Source organism: Panulirus ornatus, chromosome 20 (genome assembly GCF_036320965.1).
Source record: "Panulirus ornatus isolate Po-2019 chromosome 20, ASM3632096v1, whole genome shotgun sequence".
Taxonomy (NCBI): Eukaryota; Metazoa; Arthropoda; class Malacostraca; order Decapoda; family Palinuridae; genus Panulirus; species Panulirus ornatus.
Window position 1 is genome coordinate 67,653,252 of NC_092243.1, and position 22,718 is coordinate 67,675,969.

At 51.0% G+C, this 22,718-nt stretch overlaps 1 protein-coding gene across 10 annotated transcripts in view; it reads right to left on the reverse strand.

Annotated features, from left to right (window-relative positions):
- Window positions 1-22,718, reverse strand: part of LOC139756091 (phosphatidylcholine:ceramide cholinephosphotransferase 2-like) — a 396,755-nt gene that overhangs the window by 84,100 nt on the left and 289,937 nt on the right. Inside the window, exon 1 of one of the 10 annotated variants that reach the window (XM_071675135.1) lies at window positions 7,279-7,491. The exons of the other annotated variants lie outside the window; for them this stretch is intronic. Coding sequence (XP_071531236.1) covers window positions 7,279-7,340 — 62 coding nt within the window. The 5' untranslated portion in view covers window positions 7,341-7,491. Of the gene's footprint in view, window positions 1-7,278; window positions 7,492-22,718 lie in introns of those variants that run through there. 10 annotated transcript variants of the gene reach the window in all.

Genomic DNA, 22,718 nt, shown 5'->3' on the forward strand with positions numbered 1-22,718 from the left:
ATGACTTGCTCTCCTTTAACAGTTCACTCAAGTGAACCTATCCATTACCTCTCCCTCTCCTCTCCCCTGCCATATACATCTTCCACCATCAACCCTCTCATTAGCCAAGCGTCCCCCATGACCCCACCATCGGCTTCAAACCGCTGGCTGGCGCCTTTTCCCTCACGACTGCTGCCTTCCGCAACTCCCCCACCACCACCACATCATCTCTTCGCAGTTTACAGGACGTAATTCTCGTTAAACTTGTGTAGGTTTACCCACTGGTTTCCTTCTCTTCTTACATACGAACATCAGTGTTTATATTTTCTTAAGTCTATTCTTAATAGATCTTTAATTATAATAAAAGCCTATTATATATTTTCTCACGTCAACCCACGACTGTACGGTCCTTCAATACGACACAAGTTAAAGACCCTTGAGCACGACTGTCGTCTTCAAAACATTTAAATCAATTCTCATGCCACACAACGCTATCACTGTCCTTCTTGTTCCACCAAATTCTCCCTATTACCATCGAGTTATTCTCCAGGTTAGTTCATCAATGTGATCATCACCCGACTCCCATCAACATCGCTCGGTTACTGCGATGGCATTCATGGCCACATCAAATGTCGGGTAATCACGACCACGGGTTGTGGCGTCGTGTTCAAGGGCCACACCATCAGGGAACTTCGTGGTCAGGCGATGGTGGCGTTCGCTGTGTTTACGAGCGGCGGCGGCGGCGGCAGGGCAAGCCTGGCAAGCGTCAGTAACCAAAAAACTTGATGGTCGTCACCGAGTGGGACTGAGGACCGGTGTGACGCCTTATGCATTTCATCTTTCCCACCATTCACCACGCTCTCCCTACACCGCCGCCAAGACATCCCACCAACACTCCACCCTCCCACGAGAGCCACCGACCTCTCCTACCACCGCCGCCGACGACGCCTCCTCCTGCCGACATCACACCTTCCCTGGTTCCAGCACTTCCTGCCACCAACGACAACCACACCCTCCCACCAGCAGCACATCCTGCTACTGACGCCGCCACACCCCGACCTCCACCACCACCACGGACGCATCCTCCCGCCAACACCACCTATAATTACTGTATTCTTGCTAATGAGACATCCACAAGTCCGGCAATGCAGAGTAAATTACTGCAGCGGAAGTCTGGCCAAAAGGCTTGGGAAGCGTAAGCAGTGGGCAACCCTCCTCCGAACCTGGCGGGGCGGGGCGGGGCGAGTTTGCTCCTCCCCCATTCCCCCCCGCACTCCACCACGCTGCCCAGAACCGGGATGATCCAGTTCCAGACTTCTGCCTCACAGTCTGGTTCACACCTGCCTTGACCAGCAGTGCAGCAAACACAACGTACATGTAAACCGGTGCCCTAGACCTCACCACGTGTCATCCACCCCGGTAATCAATAATGGCCCGGTGGACAAAAAGCTAGACGGTGAAGACCCTTAACTCAGAAGTGGTACAGCAGCGCCAACCTCAGCAGTGCAAGCCTGGCAGCACCCCCGTATACATCAGCCATAGTCCATCTCGTAAATTCTGACCCATTCAAGACGACTTTGTTTCGAAAATCGAACGGAGTGAAGCTGCAATGGTATGGCCGTGAACATCCTCCTCCTGCAGCAGCACCTCACGTGTTGCGGGAACAGCGCACACACTGCTGGCAGCTGCACGCCTCACCCACCCCCGTTACTTGTAACTCCTCCAGCACGACCACTCAACCCCACACCCTCGAGTTGAGGAGAAGCATTTGATAAAGTTTTATGCTTGAATGTATCTACGGAACTACTTACGACCACTCTAACTAGGAGATCATTCCATATATCTACAATGTTATTGGCTGCCAATAATCCCCATGCTGTCCCTAATACCCGACTGAGCCGCAAGAGAATGGCGTTGCATCCCTTGAGCACGACGGCACGACCCTTGTCTTGGGTACCGACAGCCTGGACTTTTGACCTTACATGCATGTAAAAAAAGGCCATGCCATTACATCCAAGGGTCGTACCATCGTGCTCAAGGATCGTACCATCCTACTCAGGTCGTACGGTCGTGCTCAAGGGTCGTGCCGTCTCGCTCAACTGGGATAAAGCAGACTTTACCTCCTGAACCCTTTCCCTTGACGCACCGTGCGGTCCACTTCTCAGCAATTCCCCCACTGGCAAGGTCACTCACTACTCCCGCTATCATAATCACTTCTCCGATTTTCCTCCCTTACTTGTCGATGTTTCGCCAGCAACGCCTCAATACGTCTGAACCATGCACCAACACGGACCACCGCGTGAGACCAGGGCTCTCTACCCAGCTCCTTCGTAAGGCAAAACCTTGTTATCAGGATTACCAACCGTTCCATATAACCGAGGTAAACAATAAACAAAAACAAGGGCCCGGTGTCAACAAGTTCAGTAATAAACATCAAGAGAGCGCAGTCACCTCCCCAAAATAACCCTGTCAAAATACGTCTTGACCTCTTGAGCACGACGTTATGACACTAAAGTATTCAATGGCCTTAAAGTTCACCCCCGATGTATCGTCACCAGTGACTAAAAATATCAAGACGCCATCCATTCCACAGGTCTACGTATTCTCCTAAAAAAAAAAACCTAATACAAATCAACAACGGGTGAAATGGGGTACTAGTGTAGACAGTAAAAAAAACTGGATGATCAACTAATCTTTGTAGAGGGCGGGTAAAGCCTAAACTCATCTAATTTACGGACCGTGTTTACTTGCCCTGCTTCCACTCCAGTCGGATCGATAAAACCTGATGATGCCAACTTCTGTCCCAGCTCTCGCGGCATTTGAAGCAGTTCGGCTTACTTAATTCTGGAAACCCCAATTCATAACAAGCCAGGAGGATGGATGATGGAAAACAAGAGTGGTACGCCACAGGATATACAGTCTAGAAATTTCTAACCGCGGCTATGACGAACCACCAGAACAATATAGAAGAAGAAATTCCTAACCTAGGCTATGACGAACCACCACAACAATATAGAAAAAGAAATTCCTAACCTAGGCTATGACGAACCACCAGAACAATATAGAAAAAAAAGGTGGCCTAATGGGACCGTCCCTAATAAGGCATCTTGCTGTTCAAACCTTGCCACTTTCAGCCATGTCTCCTTCTATGTTTTGAAACTCCCCAAAGTGTTGGCAACTATGACTTCGCTTTAACAACTGGTTGCATTCAACCACTATCAAGTTACAACACTATTAACCATCTCTTTTGACTGAAATGTGCCATGTGACAGAAAGTCCTATATACGATGAGCGACGGCTGGTAATGCATCTAACAACACAAGTCTACATAAGTCAGTCACAGTGGAAAAAGCAACGATAAACGCACTTTACAACACGGCAATATGATATGCATAAGTCAACCACTAACTAAAACAACACCAAATACATCTTACTTAAAAGAACATGGTCCATCAACACGAAAGCAACAGCCTAGCCCCACAAACACAACAAAAATATATCTGGCCACAAATCTTTAGCATGCTCTCTAACCACTGCACTTCAAGATGTAAAAATATTGTACCTTCTCTTATCCATCATTGAAATCAACAAAAATCCGTTATCTTATCACACTAAGGACTGAAGATGCCTATCAGTTATTGCTTGTCAACATAATGATCGTAGGATTCTCAAGTCTGGCTTCCACAGGTCAAGCAAAACAAGATATCAATCAATCACCTGTGTTCACGATTTACATACTCAAATGAACCTTCTTGGAAGCTGTAGAACTACTATACTATCCAACATAAACATATCTGCAGAAATATTTCTCGAGGTAATGTTTATATTCTATATTCCACAGTGATCAAGGACGAGATGACGAGATGGAAGGCGGAGTTATCGGGCCTTCAACGTGTTGAACGGTGTAAGGCGAGAGTGCGATAGAACGAAGTGGAGAGATATGGTATTCTCGGAGCGACGTGCAAGTCAAATGGGTTAAACCTAGGCAAGTGAAACTGTCTTAGGAAACCACGGAGCGCTTCGTGCGACTTAAAGGTAGGGAGGCTCTGGTTGCAATGCACTGTACATGAATGCTAGAAAGGTTGTGAGCAAATCAAGTTCTAATGTTTCCCCGGCGCTACCTCGCACAATGCGGGAAACGGCGAACAAATATGAAAAATATGAAAGCTGTAGAACATGGCTTGGAGGCACGTATTATCCTAACAAAGCGAAATAAGGCCACAATGGCCTTATCAAGGAGAACGAGGGGCTCCTCAATGTCAAGTTTAAACATTAGCAAAACATCCTACAGAATCCATGACAACCTCAAGCAGCAGCAGCAGCAATGTGTAGTCGAACTATCCCATCATTAACGTAAGTCTTGCTGCCGAGCAGTTGGCGGCTTGGAAGGAAAGTGTTTGTTGACATACGTGATGCCCTCAGTATGAGGTTGCATCTTAGTACCTTTCGACTAGAATGTCGAAAGTCCCCACTGCTGAGTGGGGGGTTAGAGCAAGGTTTTCGTAGGTTCAGTCGATTTTTTTGATTATTATTCTTTCGCCTAGAAACTCGCCATTACCAACAACCCCCCAACCCCAATATCCTCAGTCATCATCACTATCGCCTTCTACTATATACAAGACAATAAACACAATCCCACAACTGCAATATACAACGTTAAGTTTCGATGCGTAGCTGAACTAGTAAATAAACATTATTTCATATGGGATAACCAAATATGACCCAGTCTAACCATGGAAATACGAGGGATCACTATCATTTTTTCTTCTATCCTGATTTTAAAAAGTCTCATTCATAAAGCGAAAGCTCACTGTGCAAGTTCAGAAAATATATTTTAAAAAGGACAACTGGAAATGTACTTTTCAAGCTTTTCTAAAAAGAACAACGAACACGCGTTAGGAAATTAGCATAAAAAAGTATTAAACTGAGCTGAAATACTAAATTAAGCTAATTGAGCCAAGGTCTCAATGAACCATGTCAATATATATATATATATATATATATATATATATATATATATATATATATATATATATATATATATGCTACTGAATTAATGTATTTATGGTGCCGTGGTCATCATCCATGGAGCAATCATCCCTCTGAAAGGATGCCCCAGACCACAGTGGTCCCCAATCACACCCAACCCCACCCACCTGATGCCCCTTGAACCCCCAACACACCCCACCCTTTCCCACACATTTTCCCCAGCCTGTGCCACCCCGTCATCAACTTCAATACTCCCCTCCCGCGACTATGCTAACCAGTCCAACGGGAGAACACTCATGACTTTACTCCCTCACTCGGGTGTTTACCATTGCACACTAAAGGTTAAATCGAGGGGGAGCACTACGAACCACCACACTCCCCCTGCTTTGCTATCAACAGGCAAACAGGATTCTTGAGGATACAACAGGATGAAGCTGACCCACATCTCCCCGCCTGGGGCAATGCTAACCTTGGGGGAGGGAGGGGGGAGGGGTGTTCTCTGGGCGTGGCTAGGCTACTAGTGGTGGGTGCGAGTGTCCAGGGGAAGGGGGTAGGGTTGGGGAGGGGGAGATGGATGGATGAGGTGGTGGAGCAGAGACTTGCTCCACCAGCACCACTGGTGTAGCCAGTTTTAGTCGGAACTAGTTTGTTTCCCCCCCCCCCCCCCCACCACCACCGGTTGTGGAGGGTCTTGGTGAGGAAGAGACGAGTGTATCAGGTAGGTAGGCTGGCCGAAATATCTGCCAACGTTTACTTGGAATCGGAGCGTCAAAACCGTTGCCACAAGCAGTAGGCCTAAAGCCGCAGGAGGCCAACGGTTTACTGGTGGAGGCGGTTCACTGTTTGGACAATACACCAGCCATCACCTTCGATACACTTAGCAAGTACACCAGTTTTACCGTGAATACACAAAATTATATATATATATATATATATATATATATATATATATATATATATATATATATATATATATATAGAGAGAGAGAGAGAGAGAGAGAGAGAGAGAGAGAGGGGGGGGACCACAGGTGTTGTGGGTACAGTTTCACTCGTGGAGCACAGCCGTTGTACAAGCGGTTAGTCATATTCAAGGCTTCAAAAACTCAGGTGACGCTCGTCACACAAAACTGCCGCACTTCAACGCGTCCGTTACCACACCACATGTGACAGGTATGCGCTGCTCCATTAGATGTGCATGTTATATGAGCTTAGAAAAAACAAACCTAGATCAGAGAGGGTCAAATGCATTCTTTGGTTCGCCTGTATTAACACAACCTTTAATCCGTCGTTGTCTACTGTCGCCCGATATGTGGTATAATGGATAACATAGTATTAACCAAACAGGTCATATCATAAAACTTCCATCCTGGTTCATGCACCAGGCGTAAAACAAGCTGGTGAGGCCATGACATGGCTGGCTGGCTGCAGGTTTAAAGTAACAGGCAAAACCAAGTCATGACAAGGCTGCTAGGTAGGTATAATGTGTATATATATATATATATATATATATATATATATATATATATATATATATATATAAATATATATATATATATATATATATATATATATATATATATATATATATATATACCAAGGGGTAAAGTAACACCAGCAGAACACGTCATTGCAAAGTGCCTACCTGGTGCATGTACCAGGCGATAACACTGCTGCCTACCTGGTGCATGTACCAGGCGATACCACTGCTGCCTACCTGGTGCATGTACCAGGCGATAACACTGCTGCCTACCTGGTGCATGTATCAGGCGATAACACTGTGCCTACCTGGAGCATGTACCAGGCGATAACACTGCTGCCTACCTGGTGCATATACCAGGCGATAACACTTTTGCCTACCTGGAGCATGTACCAGGCGATAACACTTTAGCCTACCTGGTGCATGTACCAGGCGATAACACTGCTGCCTCCTTGGTGCATGTACCAGGCGATAACACTGCTGCCTACCTGGAGCATGTACCAGGCGATAGCACTTCTGCCTACCTGATGCATGTACCAGGCGATAGCACTGCTGCCTACCTGGTGCATACACCAGGCGATACACTTTTGCCTACCTGGAGCATGTACCAGGCGACAACACTTTTGCCTACCTGGAGCATGTACCAGGTGATGACACAGCTGACTACCTGGTGCATGTACTCAAAAGTATAACAGGTTAACCAGGTCATGACAAGGTTGCCCGCCCGGTGAGTCTAAGAGAGGTAAACACAGTTTTGGTGGCCACATCATGGTGGCGTAGAACCCCTCACGGCAAACATCACACAAAACACCGTAGCTGGCTGGTGATCTTACTGGTCGTCGTAGAGATTTGTGGCAATGGTAGCGCCGGTCACTGAAGGTCTGATGTAACTCATGGGTAGCGCCAGGGGGGGAAGGCTGAAGCAACACAAAAACACAGCACAACACTTAAAAAAGTACACACACACACACACACACTCTCTGCTCCCGCAGCGGTCGCGAGAACCACATCCAAACGCCACCACTGGCCTCACTCTACTACCCCACCACCACGCTCGACGTTGTCAGGACGTCCTCCCTGCTCTACCCCCCTTACCCCCTCATGCACCCCCTCCCTACCTCACCCCCCCAAACCTTCCCGCGCCAATCGAGACCCTCCCTCCCTTACCCCACGTCCCTCGCCCCTCCCTGTGTCTACCCCCCACACCACTCCTCAGGCCACCACCATCCGACAGTACGCAACTGCCGGTTCCCGCCGGACACGACCACACTGCCGTCTCTTTACGCACACCAGCCTCGGCCTCATACACCTCGACGTCCACACCTACGCTTCAATGCTGCGTTCACCCTCGCCAGACACCATCCGAAGCGCTGGCGAAACCCGCGCTAACGGCAGACCCGACGTTAATAATACGGCGGTTGGCAACTATTTACTACGTACCACGAATTCTTGAGACGGACGGCGATGACCCTCTTAGAGCTCATTCATTCTACACCCTTCCCAGAGCCGTCGGCGAGCAGTGGAACACCCCCCCTCCCTCGACAGTTTGTATACCCCTGAATACCTCAAGCACACAATATGGCCGTGGGGGGAGAGAGAGAGTGTAAGAGAGAGAGGCGCCAGGCGGGAACTGGTAACTGCTGAAGCATGACGGCTGACCCGTCAGTGACAGACATAACAGACAGACGTTTGGTGAAGTATTCCCACGCATTCGGTTCCTCCCTCCCAGGGGACGCATTACGCACGGAGGGGAAACATCTGAAATTCACTTCTCCCCCTTAAAACCGTTTACCCAAGAAAGTGAATATCTGTAGCTCTCTCCCAAACAGTGTTGGGGAGGTACAGATGTTTGCCCACGGGAGTAAACATCTGAACCTCCCAAACACTACTTGCCCTACGAAAGTAAACATCTCTGAAACTTCCTCCCTGACAACATTTACCCACGGAAGTGAACGACTGCCTCCCTCCCTGGTAATGTTCACCTACGAAGTGAACATTTGTTATGAACCTAATATTGTCTACCCATGGAACTAAAAATGTGTACCCCCTACCCGTCTCCCTGACAGTTTACCTATGAAGTAAACATGTGTACCTCCCTAACAATGGTATACGAGATCTATTTTACAGTTATCGACAATGTCTACTAGATGAGTTACGATTACAATATCTCTTCATCATGTAAGCATGAATCTGGAAAAATTACGATATAATGTAAGAGTTTACCACCAAGTGAGTTACACGGTGGGTGGTGGGTGAGGCGGGCGGAGCGGGCGAAGGTACTGGGAGCACTGGCTTAGGAATGAGTGGGGGAAAAAAAAAAAGCAGTCATCTGGGAGGGCGAAAACGGGTACGTTTGAAGGTATAGTAGTCCCAGCGATGTTGTGTGGACTTCAGGCACGGACTGCAGATTAGGATGTGTGGAGGAGGGTGGAAGCGTCGGAGACGAAATGTCTGAAGATAATATGTGGTGTAAGGTGGTTTGATTAAGTGATAACAGTGTAAGTGAGAGGTGTGGTAACAAGAAAAGAGTGTGGTTTAGAGAACTGATGAGTGTTGAAATGGTTTTGGACATATGGAGAGAATGAGACAGGAGAGCGGCTGACAAAGAGGATATATGTGTCAGAAGTGGAGAGAGCAAGAAGAGGAAGGCAAAATTGTATATGGAAGGATGGAGTGAAAAGTATTTCGAGCGGTCTGGGCCCGAATATGCAGGAGGGTGCACGGCGTGCACGGGATAGAGTAAACTTGAACCATAGGTCATACAGAGAACGACGACGTGCCGTCAATGGATTGAACCAGGGCATGTGAAGCGTCCTAGATTAAACCATGGAAAGCTCCGAGGGTCCTGGTTGTGGATAAGGGGGCTGTGTTTCGGGTGTATTACGCATAACTAACTCGAGTATGGATGTGAGCAGATGTGGCCTTTGTTAAGACGGTGACCAGCGATACCTCGCTACCAGAGGAGGTACAGAATTCCGCTCTCTGGACACTACCCTGCCAACCTCCCCCCCACTTTCCTCATGCCCCAAGACGCACTTCCATACTGAAGGCACCACATAATCTTCAACTGCTCCCCACACACACACCCACACACACACACACACACACAGAGCACCAACATGGCTGTCTACGGCGTCCCATCCGGTGGACGTGGGCAGCTTCCTGGGCTTTGCTCCGGATCCCCACAGACGTAAACCATGGAAAGAACACACACACACACACACACACACACACACAGTGTGCGTCATCACACACGGACCACATGGAAAGACCCGAGCTGTTCCCCATCGTCCTATGGCTTGTAACGATGTTGACAAAATCTGAGGGGGGGGCGGGGGGGCAGGTAGTTAGTAAGCGTCGCGTCCGTAACAAGTGGTGATAATGGGCTGGGGGACTGACTGGCTCAGGTTAGGCTGCTGTGTGTGTGTGTGTGTGTGGAGGGAGCTGGGGTGGCTGAAGCAGCTGTCCGTGGTGTGTGAGGATGGCCGACCCAGCCCCTCCCTCCCTCCATTTTGGGAGGGTGAAACGTAGGGAGGAGGCAGGTGTCCTTGGCCAGGGCAGTTCACTAGTTTCACGGAGGAGGGAGGGAGAGAGGGAGGGAGGGAGGCCCGCTGGGTGCCTGGGGCGCGGATGTAGGCCTACAACAGTCGTACGTACTGGATACGGGAGAGAAAAACACTCGCACATGACTACATGGCTCATAAACTGGTCGACCACGCTCTGTATAGCGGGAAAGAACAGCGGTACACGCTCTATATAGCGGGGAAGAACAGCGGTACACGCTCTATATAGCGGGGAAGAACAGCGGTACACGCTCTATATAGGAAGGAAGAATAGCGGTACATGCTCTATATAGCGGGAAAGAACAGCGGTACACGCTCTATATAGCGGGGAAGAACAGCGGTACACGCTCTATATAGCGGGGAAGAACAGCGGTACACGCTCTATATAGCGGGGAAGAACAGCGGTACACGCTCTATATAGCGGGGAAGAACAGCGGTACACGCTCTATATAGCGGGGAAGAACAGCGGTACACGCTCTATATAGCGAGGAAGAACAGCGGTACACGCTCTATACAGCGGGGAAGAACAGCGGTACACGCTCTATATAGCGGGGAAGAACAGCGGTACACGCTCTATATAGCGGGGAAGAACAGCGGTACACGCTCTATATAGGAAGGAAGAATAGCGGTACATGCTCTATATAGCGAGGAAGAATAGTCTTACACGTCCTTTTTAGTGTGAAGAATAGTCGTGCATGCTCTATACAGGGTGGCCAATTGTCGGGGCCACGCTCTGCGTAGGCCGAAAGTGACGGGCGTATACGCTCTGTTAAGAAGACACTACTACGTTCACCCAGGCTCCAAATGAGGCATAAGATAGTCGTAGACGCTCCACACGGGTCCGTAAACAGCTAAACCACCACGTATGCGTCGCTCCACACGGGTCCGTAAACAGCTGAACCACTACATATGCGTCGCTCCACAAGGGTCCGTAAACAGCTGAACCACCACATATGCGTCGCTCCACACGGGTCCGTAACCAGCTGAACCACTACGTATGCGTCGCTCCACACGGGTCCGTAATCAGCTGAACCACTACGTATGCGTCCACACTGTCATGAAGGCCTGGGAACGATCCTGCTGCAGACCACAGTACAACACAAACCACATCATGAGTCGGCCTGCCAGGCCAGCCCCCCAGCCCCCACATGACGGAGAAGTGGGTTGGGTCTACATGTTGCATCACACGTACATCTTCAGTCACACACACACACACACACACACACACAGCTTGGAAAAAGGAAGCGCCACAGGCGAGAACTCTATTTGCGTCACCGTAGTTAGAAATTTCTATGCATAAACGTTTCGCCTGGATTATATATTTGCATTTCTATTCCTTCCACAAATGTATTCACGTATCTGATCCACTACTGCCACCACGAACAGCCAAGTGGGTCTCAAACTTTCAGCGTTCAGACGACGCTCCAAGTTTCTCTGGTCTCTTCTGCCATCACAGACGCCCCGCCGCTTCCCTTCCTCCTCCTCCTCCTCCTCCACCTCGTCCCTCACCTTCGAGGTGATCAACTGGTCTGTTGCTGCCTGTGTTCCCAGAGAGGTGGGGATGGGCCGCCGCCGCCGCCCACCACCACCTCCTCCTCTCCTGGCGAGGCTGGGCGATCGCGTGGTTGTGCAAGGCGATACGTCCCAGCGATTCGTGACGCTCACGTTAACAACGATGTCGCACGATCGTGTGTGGTTGTCCCAGAGATTCGTGACGCTCACGTTAACAACAACGTCGCACGATCGTGTGGTTGTCCCAGCGATTCGTGACGTTCACGTTAACAACAACGTCGCACGATCGTGTGTGGTTGTCCCAGCGATTCGTGACGTTCACGTTAACAACAACGTCTCCAAGTTCATCACCATATCCCCACTCAACCTAAATCCCGGGGACTTCCCCAGTCCCGAGGGCACGACCCAGAGCGACGATGGGGGTCGTCCCGTCGCGTCGTGCTGATGGGTCGTTCCGTTTTGCCTCAAGCGGGGGAGGGGGGAGGACTCACGCCCCGTCCTCCTGCTGGGGGAGGTTAACGCCACACGATCCTCACCATAATGGAGGGAAGATGACACAGCACCACCACCACCTTGGCGCTGAATGACAACATGCAAAGCCTCACTCATCTACTTCCACTTCACCCTCTCCATGAGTCACACTACAGTAACCGTGTGACTCACCACTACAATGAACGAATCACGCTGTACGCTGCGGACTACACTGCAGGAGGGCGGGGCGACGCAGAGAAGGTCAGGTTCTACCACATAGTGTTGTCCTGGAACGTTCATAACCAGAGGGAAGAAACTTTTTCCCGTCTCCTCTGATTTTCAGAACTCATAACTCAAAATGTGGAACAATTTTCTTTTCTGAGCCCAATTTCTTCTTTGGCGGTTCCAATAGTATTACGCATCAGTTTGTGTGTGTGTGTGTGTGTGTGTGTGTGTGTGTGTGTGTGTGTGTGTGTCAGAAGTGGAGGAACAAGAACAGGGAGACTAAACTGAAGAGTGAAAAAGATTTTGACCAATCGGAGACTGAACATGCACGGGACAGAATGAATTGGAACGAGGGTGTTATACTGGGATCGACGTGGTGCCGATGGACTGAACCAAGGTATATGAAGCTTCCGGGGGTAAACCATGGGTTGGTCTGTGGTCCCTGGGTGTGGACAGCTAGCTGCAGTTTCGGTGTATGACACATGACAACTAGAGGAAGTATGTGAGCGGATACGGCCTTTCTACGTCTGTTCCTGGCGTTACCACGTTAACGCAGGAAACGGCGATCAAGTATAATATATATATATATATATATATATATATATATATTCCTTGAGTAAATGACTGTGGTGAGGCTTCTGTCTCCGCCAAGCGCGTAGCAGAGGTTATTTTTGTGGGAATGGAAGCATTTATCCCCTCCTCCTCCATGACGGGCTCTTCCTCCAGTCCATGGTTCAACCGTTCGTGCTCTGAGGCCAAATAGGCACGGGATCAGGCATATCAGGCTTGGCCAAACTCTCCTTCTTCTGACTCCTATTCAACATTTATCACTGCCTGTAATCATTACAAACACTTTCTCCGTGAGGCAAAGCGTTCCTTTATTCAAAGTACGATAACCTCTCCTCGTCATCCACTGATAGGTCGTCCTGGTCTTTAGCTAAGGCCATTGCTAACCACTTCTGTCGCTCTACCTTTCCTTCACTTTACCGTTATGTCGGCACTATAGCTGTGTCTCTCCCCTAGACAAAACCACTCCCGTTTCTCCTCTAACTCCATCTTGTATGACTCTAACATTCGTCCATCCCCTGATGCTCCTCTCAGTAATCCTATTCATCTTCCCGTAATCTCTTTTTTGGAACTGCCCCAAAAGCTCTTCTCTCTCTCTCTGGACACTGACAGAGCGTGCCTCTGAACTTGTACCTGTGCTTGCTCGTCTATTCCGTTTCTCTTAAAACAACAACAATAACAACAACAACAACAACAAAAACAGCAGTTTCCCTTCTTAGAATTACGCGTTGGTACATCCTACTCCTAAGAAGGGTGACCTTTCTTCCCCTTCTGACCATCGTCCTACTGCTCTGACATCTACCACTTCCAAGGTCTTTGAATCCCTCCTCAACTCCCATAACCCAAGACATCTTGAATCCCAGTCTCGTCTCTGATCACCAGCATGGCTTTCGTGAGGCTGGATCCACTCTGGTGATATTCTTCCCTTCTCTTACTCAAGTCTGGTCATCATCCCTGAAAGATATTTTTTTTGGGGGGGAGGTTGGATCGTATGTAGTTGCCCTTGACATTTCTAAGGCATCTGACAGGGTGTGGCACTAGGGGGGTGTATATCTCGTACGCTACCATCTTCTGGCGTCCCTCCCTCACTCTGCACCCTCACCTTGCCTAGCTACCTTCCTCTCTGGCCGATCTATCTCCGTGGTGATTGAGGGATCAACCCTCCCCTCTCCCTTTCTCTACCAACACCGGTGTCCCTCAAGGTCCTGTCCAGTCTCCTTCTTTTTTCTTTTTTCACCTCTTTATCATCGATTTCCTTTCTTCCCACAAATCAACCACTGAAATGCACATGAACTGATGACACCGCACAACATTCCTCCACATCCAATCAATTCTGCTCCTGCTCCTTCTTCTCCTCTCTCACTCGATCTGCCTCTCGTCTCAACACGACTTCCTCAACAAAGTCAGACTTGGGCAGGATATCCCAGCGAGACAGATGAAATTGGGTTAAGCTCAATGCCCGCCACGGGGCCCAGATGCTTGCCATCTCTCAATCGAAACATTCCTCACACCTTTCCTCTTTCCTTCGACGGTGTAATACTACATCCTCCTACTTCTCCAGGCACTTGCTGTATCCACACACACACACCTGCAGGACCTCCATCTACACTGCCACAACCAGATGACTTCAACCAAACTCCTTCCTTCCTCCTTCACCATCAACCTCTCAGAACCCACACCCGCATCCCTCACCCTATATTCACCACCAAACACGTGACACATCTAATTCATCATCTTGTCGTCATGGACAACTGGACACCCCCACCAGAGAAAGGACGAAAGACCAAACTGGTTAGAGTGGTGGTGGTGGTGGAACGCTCTGCCTTGAGGCCAATCATCTCGTTGCTGAAGTTAAAACAACAAAAACGAAAATAATCATCTTTAACTCCGCCAGTGTGGTGTGTGAGGCAGGTGGCACTGGGACGACGCAGCAGGAGACCGGGGAACCAGTGGTGGTTATTGGCTGGTCAGCAGTGCCTGCCGCACGCCCTACGATGGCTGGTCAGTAGTGGCTGCCGCACGCCCTACGATGGCTGGTCAGCAGTGCCTGCCGCACGCCCTACGATGGCTGGTCAGCAGTGGCTGCCGCACGCCCTACGATGGCTGGTCAGTAGTGGCTGCCGCACGCCCTACGATGGCTGGTCAGCAGTGCCTGCCGCACGCCCTACGATGGCTGGTCAGTAGTGGCTGCCGCACGCCCTACGATGGCTGGTCAGCAGTGCCTGCGCACGCCCTACTAATGCTGGTCAGCAGTGCCTGCGCACGCCCTACTAATGCTGGTCAGCAGTGGCTGCCGCTCGCCCTACGATGGCTGGACGGGAGAGGGTGGGGTGATAAATGGCGAAGTCCCCGTGGCCGCCGCCACTACCCCCTCACACAACACCTGCTCTCACAGACGTTGCAACACAACACCCACGACGCATCCTCAGGTCCTTTCGATCAACGACACGCATAACCGACACACAGTATGGCCTCCCAACCTTACCAGTAAACGAGACATAAATATGAACAGTGAACCTGTGTGTGTGTGTGTGTGTGTGTGTGTGTGTGGTATGGGACATTACCTCTCCGCCATGGAACTGGTGCCTCGTGGGGATGACGTGCTTGGCCGTGCCCCCACACTCCCACCGTCTGCTGAAGGGAGAGAGAGAGAGAGAGAGAGAGAGAGAGAGAGAGAGAGAGAGAGAGAGAGAGAGAGAGAGAGAGACTTGGCGGAGGCGTTGGTAAAAGACGACCTCGCCGTTCGGGGACCCGTACAAGATCTGCTGGTGTTATGATCGCCCGGGAGTTTGATGATGACGACAGGTTGAACACACACACACACACACACACACACACACACACACACACAGTGTGAGCGTGGCTGGCTGGAGGGAGAGGAAAACCACACATTATATCTCGCATCATTTGGGGAATGACGTCGCAGGCAGACAGGGTGTGTGAGCCGCCACTCATGTCGCTAACACAAGATGATCCGTTTCCCCCTCCGTTCCCGTTTCGTTAAGTCTTGTCACCAACAAGTGAGGGACACGTGCGCTCTCTCTGCCCGTGTTCATGTCAGTCTGAGCGTTCTGGACGTGCTCCGCGCACACACACACACACACACACACAATATAAAAGACTTCGAGTCCGTCCCCAGCGCTGGTCATGCACGAATGACAACCCTCCGCTCGGTTCTCCCTTCCCCCCACACATACGACAGAGATCGCAAGCGTGGCATTTTCTAACTTTCCCTTTCAGCCAGTGTGTCAGGCAGGGGGTTGCACGACACACACACACACATACACACGCACACATGTATATATATAAGAGAAGTTATCTCGATGGTTCGAAACATCCAAGATTAGATACCGTATCGTCCGATCACGTGATACAAATGACAACAAATAAAAATTACATAAACCATTTATGTAAACCAGCGAGGGATTCAGTAGTTCAGTTGTAGCAGCACGTCAGTCGTAAAGTAGATATACCTCACACCCTCAGGAACTACAAGGCTAAGCAATGGATGCAACACACAACACCAGAGCAAACCACAAGGGCATATATATATATACATATACATATATATATATATATATATATATATATATATATATATATATATATATATATATATATATATAAACATCGTTGGGTTAAATCAACTATCTCACTGTCATCTTTGTTGTCATTTTTCAGGATGAGTACATAAATATGTGTACGCATATGCAAAATGAGGGTCTGTCAAATGCTAATTCCGTGTCTGATCCACCACCAGGACTTGCCCCGTACACACACACACACACACACACACACACACACACACACACACACAGACACGCACACTGGGGTAAACTATGGTTTAATATCAAGAGTTATTATGTACGCCACTCGAGCATCGTGAGGGGTGAGGATCAGTGTGCGTGGAACGTCATGCCAGCCGGGTATTACCATCCATCCCCCCTCCCTACACACACACACACACACACACACACACACACACACACACACACACACAGTCACCGCACCACCATGTGTTGTGGGGAACAGACTGGAAGATGGGCACTGTGAGGTGTTCAATTCACCTCCCCGACTCCACCCGCCACCGTGAGCCACTGGTTGGTCACTGGTGTAAATCAGCATTACGGACACCTGCACTTCGGCCGGATCACCAGGTTAAAGGATGTCTCCACCGGCGGCGGTACTACAAGGACGAGGATCACCAGGTTTACGGACGTCTCCACCGGCGGTATTACAAGGACGAGGATCACCAGGCCACATACATGCCTTGACCTGACTGCTGTAGATGGAGTGCACGAAGGCGGGCACGTATGACGAGACGTCCGGCTGTGAGTCAGATGACGGCGGGACGTGACGCATCCACCAGCCTCTCACACACCTCCCCCGCCGCCGGGGTCACACACACACACACACACACACACACACACAGGGCACTGACCAATACCTGAACGGCACGCAAAAGTTCTCCGGTTGAACCACAAGATACGAGTGTCGTCCCTGGGTCAGGGAGGAACACCAACTCTCGCCAGCCCACGACCCACACACACACACACACACGTCTCAACTTTACCCCCTCTCTCGAGGCCAGGGGCCGGCGCCTCCGCCACCGCACTCGTCAGGTGCCACGATCCCTCACTCTTGAAGGTCCACCCAACCCCGCCTCCCCGCCCGCCTGCACATGAGGACGCGTCGTGCGTATGAACACCAAACATTCACGCAGTATTTTTTTTTTCCCGATGCCACTGAGTCTCGAACATCCCGCATCCGACCCTTGAAGTTCAGCACAACATCCACTCCAACTCATTAACGAACCACAATATCCCTCTATGAAATAACCCACTATCAACCACCGGGGTACCGTATCAACCACCGGGGTACCGTATCAACCACCGGGGTACCGTATCAACCATCGGGGTACCGTATCAACCATCGGGGTACCGTATCAACCACCGGGGTACCGCAAGGGGGGAGGGATCGACCTTAGCAGATTCCACCTACGGCCTCTGTGTGTACTAGTACCAACATATCTTGCACCTGTCTCCCTCCCTAAACCCCTGGCACATCTGACCCCCTCCTCACTCCACGTCGACTACGTAAAACTGCCCTCACGGACCAGCTCAGTCCTTACGTCCCTCATGCACTGATACGTGACCGGCTACAGAAAGAGCTAACCAACACCACGTCTGACAATACACTGATTCTATACTTAATGATGGATCCTTGCGGGAAAACGGTAAGGCCGGCGCTGCCTATGCTGTCTAGAGCAATAACAACCTTCTCTACCCTCAGCAACCAAAGCTTTGCGCTCACCACCCCCCTTTGGTCCAGCTCTACCCACTGCGAACTATATAGCATTTTCATGGCCATCAGATATCTCGTCCAGGTCCGAGAGTACACGATGCAATGCTCTCGTACTGTAGACCAGCTCTTCTTGCAACACTTCTACCCCCGGGAGGAGCGCTCTACAGGACACTAGCCCACCGATCATACACACACTCTTGGCTTACAGGAGCCCACAACACTGGCCTCCACACGCGCCCCGATGACAATGGATAACCACCATGTGTCGGACATGAGCGTCATGACCACCACCAGGTCGATCATCTCGCTAAACATGACCGTTTTGCTCTCGGGGGCGCGCCCCTTACCCCTCACCCGACCTGGTCTGACTGAACAGGCACTCTGCCCTGACGCATCTGCCCGCGGGGAAAGAAATCTCTTGAGAGACTACGAAAGACCAGGTAGCTGTAGTACTGTGTACCGTGAGGCTGTAGCTGCCTCAATACGTCAAGGAACCATATGGTGATCCTGGACACTGCAAGCGCCGATGAACATCCACCTGATGAACATACACGGGGACATTATATCAGCCCGACTCTCTGTTCTGCACCTGATGAACATACACGGGGACATTATATCTTCCCGACTCTCTGTTCTGCACCTGATGAACATACACGGGGACATTATATCAACCCTACTCTCTGTTCTGCACCTGGTGAACATACACGGGGACACCATATCAGCCAATGTCCCCCAAAATCATTGATTTTAGACCTCAAGGTTTACTGTGTCTGTCGACACCTTTGTGATTACGGATAGTAATATACATAAAGACATTCTGATACTGTAGCCAAAAATTCGCCATTCGCCATGTCCTAAACCATGTAAACACTTGCTGTAATCATGCCCAGTGCAAACACGTTCTGTAACTACAATGTCCAGTGTGTAATGTACCTTGACCTTCGTTGTATCATTGCTAATGTTAACAACATGGTCAGTGGCAGTATATTGTGAACCGTACGGCCAACAATGTTGTGTACCTTTGACCTCTCATACTGCTAAGTGTCAACGAGTTAACGACTGTACGTGACACTGTGTCCTTTTACAATTACACACATGCAGTGTATATGTAATTTGTCTGCGTAAACACCGTAATTCGAATGATAACAAGATGGTCTTGTATATGTACAACGTACTTCAAACTTGCTATGTATCACACAGATGTTGTTACCTACGATGCCACGCCAGCATCACTCACAATCCCGTAACCACACATCATGTATATGGTGCATCCTACACCTCCCTCCCTCACTCCAACCTGACGGAAGAAACGGGGGAGCCCTATAGGTTCCAGGGCCCCCATTTGGGCCCACCTGTCACCCTCCTATGTCCACGTACTGTACCCACAGTACTGTACTGTACCCACTGTACGCTCTATACTGGCCTCCTCCCTCCACCTACCCCAAGATACGTGCCCTTCACCCATACCATCACTGACATGCTTCGTCTGTGTGTACATCTAGACAACAAATACTTGGAAAACTAAAAAGCTCAGCTCGTCTGACCGTGGAGGTGGAGAACCGCTCAATGCGGTAACAAGATCCCGTCTGACGCGTCCAACTCTCCCAGGGTGGTGCAGGAGGGAAGTGTTGGCCCTCAGGGTTACTGGGGAGACGTGCTGACCCTCAGGGTTACTGGGGAGACGTGCTGGCCCTTAGGGTTACTGGAGACGTGCTGGCCCTCAGGGTTACTGGGGAGACGTGCTGACCCTCAGGGTTACTGGGGAGACGTGCTGACCCTCAGGGTTACTGGGGAGACGTGCTGACCCTCAGGGTTACTGGGAGACGTGCTGACCCGGTCTGACGTGCTGTCCCTCAGGGTTACTGGAGACGTGCTGACCCTCAGGGTTACTTGGGAGACGTGCTGGCCCTCAGGGTTACTTGGGAGACGTGTTGGCCCTCAGGGTTACTGGGGAGACGTGTTGGCCCTCAGGGTTACTGGGGAGACGTGCTGACCCTCAGGGTTACTGGGGAGACGTGCTGTCCCTCAGGGTTACTGGAGACGTGCTGACCCTCAGGGTTACTTGGGAGACGTGCTGGCCCTCAGGGTTACTTGGGAGACGTGTTGGCCCTCAGGGTTACTGGGGAGACGTGTTGGCCCTCAGGGTTACTGGGGAGACGTGTTGGCCCTCAGGGTTACTGGGGAGACGTGCTGACCCTCAGGGTTACTGGGGAGACGTGCTGACCCTCAGGGTTACTGGAGACGTGCTGGCCCTCAGGGTTACTGGGGAGACGTGCTGACCCTCAGGGTTACTTGGGAGACGTGCTGGCCCTCAGGGTTACTGGGGAGACGTGTTGGCCCTCAGGGTTACTGGGGAGACGTGTTGGCCGTCGGGGTTACTGGGGAGACGTGTTGGCCCTCAGGGTTACTGGGGAGAGGTGTTGGCCCTCAGGGTTACTGGGGAGAGGTGTTGGCCCTCAGGGTTACTGGGGAGAGGTGTTGGCCCTCAGGGTTACTGGGGAGAGGTGTTGGCCCTCAGGGTTACTGGGGAGACGTGTTGGCCCTCAGGGTTACTGGGGAGACGTGTTGGCCCTCAGGGTTACTGGGGAGAGGTGTTGGCCACCCGGATGCCACCCACACACTCCTCCCACGCCGGTTACGAGACTCCTCCCTCCTGCTCACGGTAAACACAACACCGGGGGGCGGGCGGGGATCACCACAAACAAACACACTCCACAAGCGATACAAACGACAAAAACAAAAACAAATGTGGCCTTGCTCCAGCGGCGGTTCGATCCCACCTCGCGCGCCACCTGGCCTTGCCTCAAGCGGGCGGAGGAGGAGGAAAGAAACAAGAACCATCGTTAAGACTCGTAACTTTGGCATCGCCTCTCTTGGTTATACTTCCCTCCGCCTTCCAGTACCTCTAAATCTTCTCTCCCTCCATCTCCCCTTCGCCTGTCCCCGCCTCTCCTCCCTCCCTCTCGCTTCTATCCACCCCCATCCACCCACCCTAACCCTCCTCCACCTCACCCCACTCCACCACACCCTCTCTCCTGCTGCCACTAGTCCAGAATTATAGCAGCAGCAGCAGCCGTGGCGGCGGTACAACCTCCCTCATCACCGGGGGTGCCTCATGCAAGTCGGGGGGTGCGCCGGGAGGTGGCCTACGGGGTGTGTGGGGTGGAGGGGGGATAAGGCGACTTGTGGTGGGGGGGAGGAGAATTGTGGGGGGGGGAAAGGGGAGAGAGGGGACCTGTGGGGGGAGGGGAAGAAAGGCGGGGACCTGTGTGTGGGGCAATGGAGACTTCTCCTTTAACTCTGGACTACGGTAAAACTTCCTCCTAACAAACACAGGTTTACATTTCCTCAAAGTGTAACTTTCCTCACACACAAATTAACACACACAAACACACAAACACACACACACACTCGAGACACAAACACGTACCTTTATGGGTAGGTCCCTCCCATAATCCTCCCTCCTGTACGTAGCTGTATGGGTCCCTCACTACCATAATCCTCACTCCTGTACATAGCTGTATAGGTACGTCCCTACCATACTCCTCCCTCCTGTACGTAGCTGTATGGGTTCCTCCCTCCTGTACGTAGTTGCATGGGCTCCTCCCTCCTGTTCGTAGCTGCATGGGTTCCTCCCTCCTGTACGTAGCTGTATGGGTTCCTCCCTCCTGTACGTAGTTGCATGGGTTCCTCCCTCCTGTACGTAGTTGCATGGGTTCCTCCCTCCTGTACGTAGCTGCATGGGTTCCTCCCTCCTGTACGTAGTTGCATGGGTTCCTCCCTCCTGTACGTAGTTGCATGGGCTCCTCCCTCCTGTACGTAGTTGCATGGGTTCCTCCCTCCTGTTCGTAGCTGCATGGGTTCCTCCCTCCTGTACGTAGTTGCATGGGTTCCTCCCTCCTGTACGTAGCTGCATGGGTTCCTCCCTCCTGTACGTAGTTGCATGGGTTCCTCCCTCCTGTACGTAGTTGCATGGGTTCCTCCCTCCTGTACGTAGTTGCATGGGCTCCTCCCTCCTGTACGTAGTTGCATGGGTTCCTCCCTCCTGTACGTAGTTGCATGGGTTCCTCCCTCCTGTACGTAGTTGCATGGGTTCCTCCCTCCTGTACGTAGCTGCATGGGTTCCTCCCTCCTGTACGTAGTTGCATGGGTTCCTCCTCCTGTACGTAGTTGCATGGGTTCCTCCCTCCTGTACGTAGTTGCATGGGTTCCTCCCTCCTGTACGTAGTTGCATGGGTTCCTCCCTCCTGTTCGTAGCTGCATGGGTTCCTCCCTCCTGTTCGTAGCTGCATGGGTTCCTCCCTCCTGTACGTAGCTGCATGGGTTCCTCCCTCCTGTTCGTAGCTGCATGGGTTCCTCCCTCCTGTACGTAGCTGCATGGGTTCCTCCCTCCTGTACGTAGTTGCATGGGTTCCTCCCTCCTGTACGTAGCTGCATGGGTTCCTCCCTCCTGTTCGTAGCTGCATGGGTTCCTCCCTCCTGTACGTAGTTGCATGGGTTCCTCCCTCCTGTTCGTAGCTGCATGGGTTCCTCCCTCCTGTTCGTAGCTGCATGGGTTCCTCCCTCCTGTACGTAGTTGCATGGGTTCCTCCCTCCTGTACGTAGCTGCATGGGTTCCTCCCTCCTGTACG